General features: G+C 42.6%; 1 protein-coding gene across 1 annotated transcript; it reads right to left on the bottom strand.

Moving 5' to 3' along the window:
* Positions 1–442: 442 nt before the first annotated feature.
* On the bottom strand, positions 443–2465 carry LOC147887011 (putative pectate lyase 2). The gene is made up of 5 exons (XM_087394936.1): positions 2368–2465; positions 1348–2086; positions 1110–1213; positions 777–915; positions 443–664 (listed from the first exon to the last, which is right to left on the bottom strand). Exons 2-5 carry the CDS (start codon positions 1876–1878, stop codon positions 443–445), a joined length of 996 nt encoding a protein of 331 aa, XP_087251062.1. The 5' UTR covers positions 1879–2086; positions 2368–2465.
* Positions 2466–5068: the final 2603 nt, after the last annotated feature.

The following is a 5068-nucleotide window of genomic DNA, read 5'->3' as shown; positions in this document are numbered from 1 at the left end:
CAAACGTCAGGAAATCCTTTAGGTGACACATGGCTTTTCTCCTTTTTCCCGTGGTTAATAGGTTAATGATAATGATTAATGATGATGATGATAATACTCGAGGGATTCTTTTGATTTATTATGTATATACCGCATAGGGTGTATGCGTGTTCTCTTAAATTCCTTGTTTATGGATGTGGCGTGGATTATGAGTGAAATGTATCTACTCGCCGATGCGGTACGCAAGAGTAGCAAGAGACCAACAAAGTTTTTTGCGCGCAGAAAATTGGGAGAGAGCAACAAAATTTGACAGGCAAAAGTAGAATACATGATCTGCAGATTCATGCGCTAAGCAGAGTGTATTTCAGCCTAATATTACAATGGATTATGGAGAGATCAGAGTCTGTTAAACAAAAAAAGATTGAACTCGGGGTCTTGTTAATCTTGCTAGCGTTGGGATGAATTAGCAGGTCCATCCGGCCCTGCACTCCAGAGGGCCTGCGCTTGCAGTGAGGGAGGGCACCTGAGATGCAGGCTGAATGCCAAAGCTCTCTTGCTTTCCTGGGTAGCTGGGATTGTAGTAACTGGTGCCAAGCTCTCCGAAGTAGGCTCCGTTGAGGAACTTGTCGCCCACTGATCTCCAATTCGTAGGTGATGTCTTTCGTGCTCCTTCCAGCTTCGTCACCTTCCATTTTTGCAGTTAGTTAGATCCTCGGGGTCGCGGGTCGACAGTCAAGCATAAGAATTGTTGTAGTATATATGGAAGCAAGACAGTGTAGATGCGAGTCATTACTCACTTTCTTGAAGCGCGGGTCGTTTGGCGCAAAATAATAGTTCCCTTCGCTCTTGATCGTCGGATTTGCGCTAGCACCCACCGCGTACATCTCCCATTGCGTGTATCTGTTGTTGGCCACGTGAAACATCCCAAAGCGGCACCTGCGAACAGCGAACATGCCAACAAAAACGTTCCAATCTCATCCGTATTGTCCAGAAATCTGTGCGACTTCCAACGACCAATCCATCCGTGTCCTCTGATCAACGATATTTTTATGATCCAAACCCTTATGCTTAGTACGGGGTGGCTGCGAGGTAGCAACGAAAATGGCATGACTGCCAATAACATACGATACCTGGGCATCCTTTGAACCAGACCGGGACCGAAGTGATTGTACACCAAAGTCACTCTCATAACCTTGTCTGCTGAGTAGCTATCAGAATGACCTAACAGCATCACCTGAAGAATGAAAGAATTAGGCTCCTCCATCGAGCCGTACAGTCTCATAGGACTCTTATCTTTCAACTGTCATGATCAATGAGCAAGGTGAAGATTAAATGAGCTTTAGGGGAATTTATCAGACTCAAGCATACTTTATTATGATCGGTGAACAAGTTGTTGGAGATTGTTATAGCAGTGGATGCGTGTATTGCGTCGATGAGGCCGTCATAGCATTTGGAAAGAAAGTTGTGATCGATCCACACATTGGTCGCGCCGAACAAACTGATACCATCTCCATCTGAACCTTGCCGATGACCGACGTGCTTGGTGGAGCTACGAACATCGCCTGGTTTGCCTGGCGTGCAGTGATGAATCTCGAGGCCGTGGATGATAATATGATCGACATCCTGGAGTGTAATGCAAGGTCCATATGCGATCTGTACTCGGGCGCCCCTGCCGTCGAGAGTCTTGTAGCTGGTGACCATCAATTCGTTCTCCAAAGTAATCATCATATCTCTCTCGAAGATGATCCAAAGAGGCCTCAGTTGGACGACTCCATACCGCAGCGTTCCGGGTTTTGGATTAATCGGATCGTCACTAGGATCAATAACTACGTAGATGCTACCGTCCTTTCCTCCTAAAGCGGCGAAGCCGTAGCCTACCGCACAGTCGGCCAAATGCATCCGGTTCTGCGCCCAGTTGCGATCGTTTCTCCAACAGGAATCAATGCGATTGAGCAATCGTCGAGAGCCGACGGGGATATGCGGAACGCTTCTGTATTTTGGGACCTTCCTCCTGATCTTTCTGATGACTTTGGATTTGGAAGGGAACTTTTTCTTAAGTCTTTTGGAGAACGCGCGGAAGGAGTGGAATGCCGTCAGATTTAGCGATCTGCAAAGAGAAAATCCATCAGCAGCTCATGTAAATCAATGCTTTCATCTTTCTAACAGAGATCAGAACCACGGGCAGCAATATTAGCACAATGCAGCGTTTCTCAAATCACGACAGATTGCTCTGATCAAAATTAGCACCAAGTAACAAGCCTTCCAATTTCGCTTTCGCTATGTATCGTCACGTTTTTTAGAAAGGCGAATAATATTAAATTTAACGGGAGGAAACAGTCTCACCGGTTATTGCCATCTAAAATCCTACAAAGCCTCTTGGTGTATTACCTGCCATGGCTAACGTCGAGAGGCCATCGTTCTGCTTCCTGTCCCTTGGATTGTGCAGGAAGCGGAGGCTCAGCAAGCTCCTGCGTGGTGCCCTGATGAGAGCGACGCAGCTTTGCAGTGGTAAACGAGCTGAGACTGATGAGTGAAAAGGCCAGGAGGGAAGCAAAAAGTACGCTGATGAGCGCCCGAGTACAAACCATCTTTCTCGAAAAGCAGAGAAACAAGATGGATCAGAGGCTCGGGGATGAGGCAATGCAGCTGCTCTCACGGGCTTGCGAGTGCAGGCGGCTGCATGATCTTGTAGGAAGAGAGAAAGAGGCAAGTAAAGGAGGTACAAAGGAGCAGATAGAAGGAGCAAGATGGGGACGAAGGAGATTATAAGCAACTGTAAGGGCAAGTGATACAATGTAATGAGGCTGAATACAAGGAATGTATGGATGGATGTACACAGTTGCAGCAAACTGACATGAAAGGGAGAGGTTTATACAAATGGGTTGGCGAGATTAATCAAAGGGTGGTTGAATCTTGCAGCAGCAACTGCAAAGTGAGAGATTATACAAATGGGTTGGAGAGATTCAGGCAAAAGGAGAGAATTACAAGTGGGAACTTGGATAGGGAGGTTGAATTTTACAGAATCATGCCTTCAGCTTGATTCTCTCACTACAAAAAGATGCTCAATCGAGCAGCTTTAAGCTTCATTAGCACACTAAGCTTGCATTAGCACAAAACTCTTAGCAATGGTTGGCTTGCACGATCAAGCCTATGCTTGGACGTGCATGATAGCGGTGGGGTCTCTTCGCCCCAACCCTTGGGTTTGTAACCCCCACCAAAACCAAAAGTCATGATGTCTTAGTCTTCACATAAGTTCCTCCGTCCTCTCCACCACCCACTTCTCTTTTCTCCACCCACAAGTCATTCTTATGAGCACTAATATTTTTTGTTTGTAGCATTGATGTGCACATGAGTGCCTTTAGCACCTCCAATCTCAGAGCATTTCTCATGTGCCTCCCTATGTGATTTGGATGCATATATCTACATGCGCATCACACATGGGAGCACAGAAGCATGCTCATTATTTTTGCACTTGGGACGTTAATATTCAATTATTATGAAAATTTGTGATATAATTGACACGTAAAGAGTCCTTCTAGGAAACCCATAACTTACATGTATTTATGACTAATGTCAAGAAATAATTCACTTATGTGCATATTAAAGACATATGCACACAAACTACACAAGCGTCGTCGTGTATTTTAGGGAGGTACCATTTAGTACATTGAGGGGAGATTGAGAGATTTTGATGTTGTAGACATCTTTACAAATGTCTAACCTATGGCAAATTTGTTTTGCTTTAGAGCTACTTAGGCTTGGTACCCTAAAAAAATTTCACTAAGAGTTTGTGTGTGTCTCTATGTGTGTTGGTGGTGGTGGTAGGGGCTAGGCAGGTTGATAAGGGGCCAGTCAGATAAGGAATTTGATTTTTTTATTACTTTTATTGATGTGTCGAAAAATCCATTAGTAAAAAAGTTTAAGTATTGAAGCATTTGTATAGCATTATAGTGATAAGTATCTTGTATTACATGATTGGCTGCATACTGAGGAGTGGTTTGAAAGAGAGTGTAAAAAAAAGGTTTTAAGGAGCCTACCTACTAGAAGGATTTATAAATAAAACTTATAGAATATAGCTATTTTTAGTGGAAGTCAAAACTAGAAAAGCATAGTCTTTGAAGAAATCTTTGGACCATTTGAGTCAATCTCCACGTCGTCCAAGTTTGATAAGCCAACACTCTCAAACTCTTTGCACTCCTTGACAATGTGTATGAATTCATCCACTCCAGATGAGACATCACTTTTGAAACCTTTTGCTTTATCGATACCAATGAACTCATCCACTCTAGACAAGATCTCACTTTTATAGCTAAGTGCATTGAAATCATCCAAGTTTGAGGAGACAACATCGATGATATCTTTATCCTTCTCAACGTGCATGAACTCATTGACTCCAAATAAGACATCGCTTCTGAAATATTTTGCCTTCAGAGTACCAGTGAACTCATCCGCTCCTGATAAGATGTCACTTCTATAGATGATTGCATTGAAATCGTCTAATTCTAAAGAGACAACACTTTTGATGTCTTGGCCTTTCTCAATATGCATGAATTCATCCACTCCAGAATAGGCATTACTTCTTAATTCTTTATCTTTCTTGGTATCAATGAACTCATCCACTCTTGATAAGATGTCACTTCTATACTTGAGTTCATTGAAATCATCCATGTCTAAAGGGACAAAGCTTGGCTTGTTGGCATATTTTTTAAGTACTTTGAAATTGTAGTATATACCTTATCTTTATCATTGAAAACCACATGTCCCTTTTTTAATCTTCAAAAATTGCATGCTCCATCTCAAATCTTTTCCTTTCTCATAATAGAGACCATGCAATGACGTTGCGTTATCATCCATACCATCATTAGTAACTTTCACAATCCTCATCCTCGCAAATGGCCACTGATCCCAGTATTCCAACCCCAAAACTTGACCTTCCGCTATGTTCTTATTTGCAAATGATTCATTTGCAAAATATGTCCCATACTGAAATCCAAAAAAATGCACTTTGTATTCCCGATGATATGTGTTGTATAAGTCTCATCTCTATCCCATGCAATAAATGATTTATTGAAAACATTATAAGGCATAA

This window comes from Dipteris shenzhenensis, chromosome 23, assembly GCF_047967505.1.
Source record: "Dipteris shenzhenensis isolate YYH24624 ecotype China chromosome 23, Dip_SZ_1.0, whole genome shotgun sequence".
Taxonomy (NCBI): Eukaryota; Viridiplantae; Streptophyta; class Polypodiopsida; order Gleicheniales; family Dipteridaceae; genus Dipteris; species Dipteris shenzhenensis.
Note: the sequence above shows the minus strand (reverse complement) of the source record. Positions and strands in the feature narration are given on the sequence as shown.

Excerpts from the sequence above, each read along its gene's own strand:
- LOC147887011 (XM_087394936.1), bottom strand. The coding sequence starts at position 1,878 with ATGCATTTGGCCGACTGTGCGGTAGGCTACGGCTTCGCCGCTTTAGGA. Across the intron at positions 916-1,109 it reads CTGGTTCAAAGGATGCCCAG|GTGCCGCTTTGGGATGTTTC; the intron begins GTATCGTATGTT and ends CGCTGTTCGCAG. Across the intron at positions 665-776 it reads ACGACCCGCGCTTCAAGAAA|GTGACGAAGCTGGAAGGAGC; the intron begins GTGAGTAATGAC and ends CAAAAATGGAAG.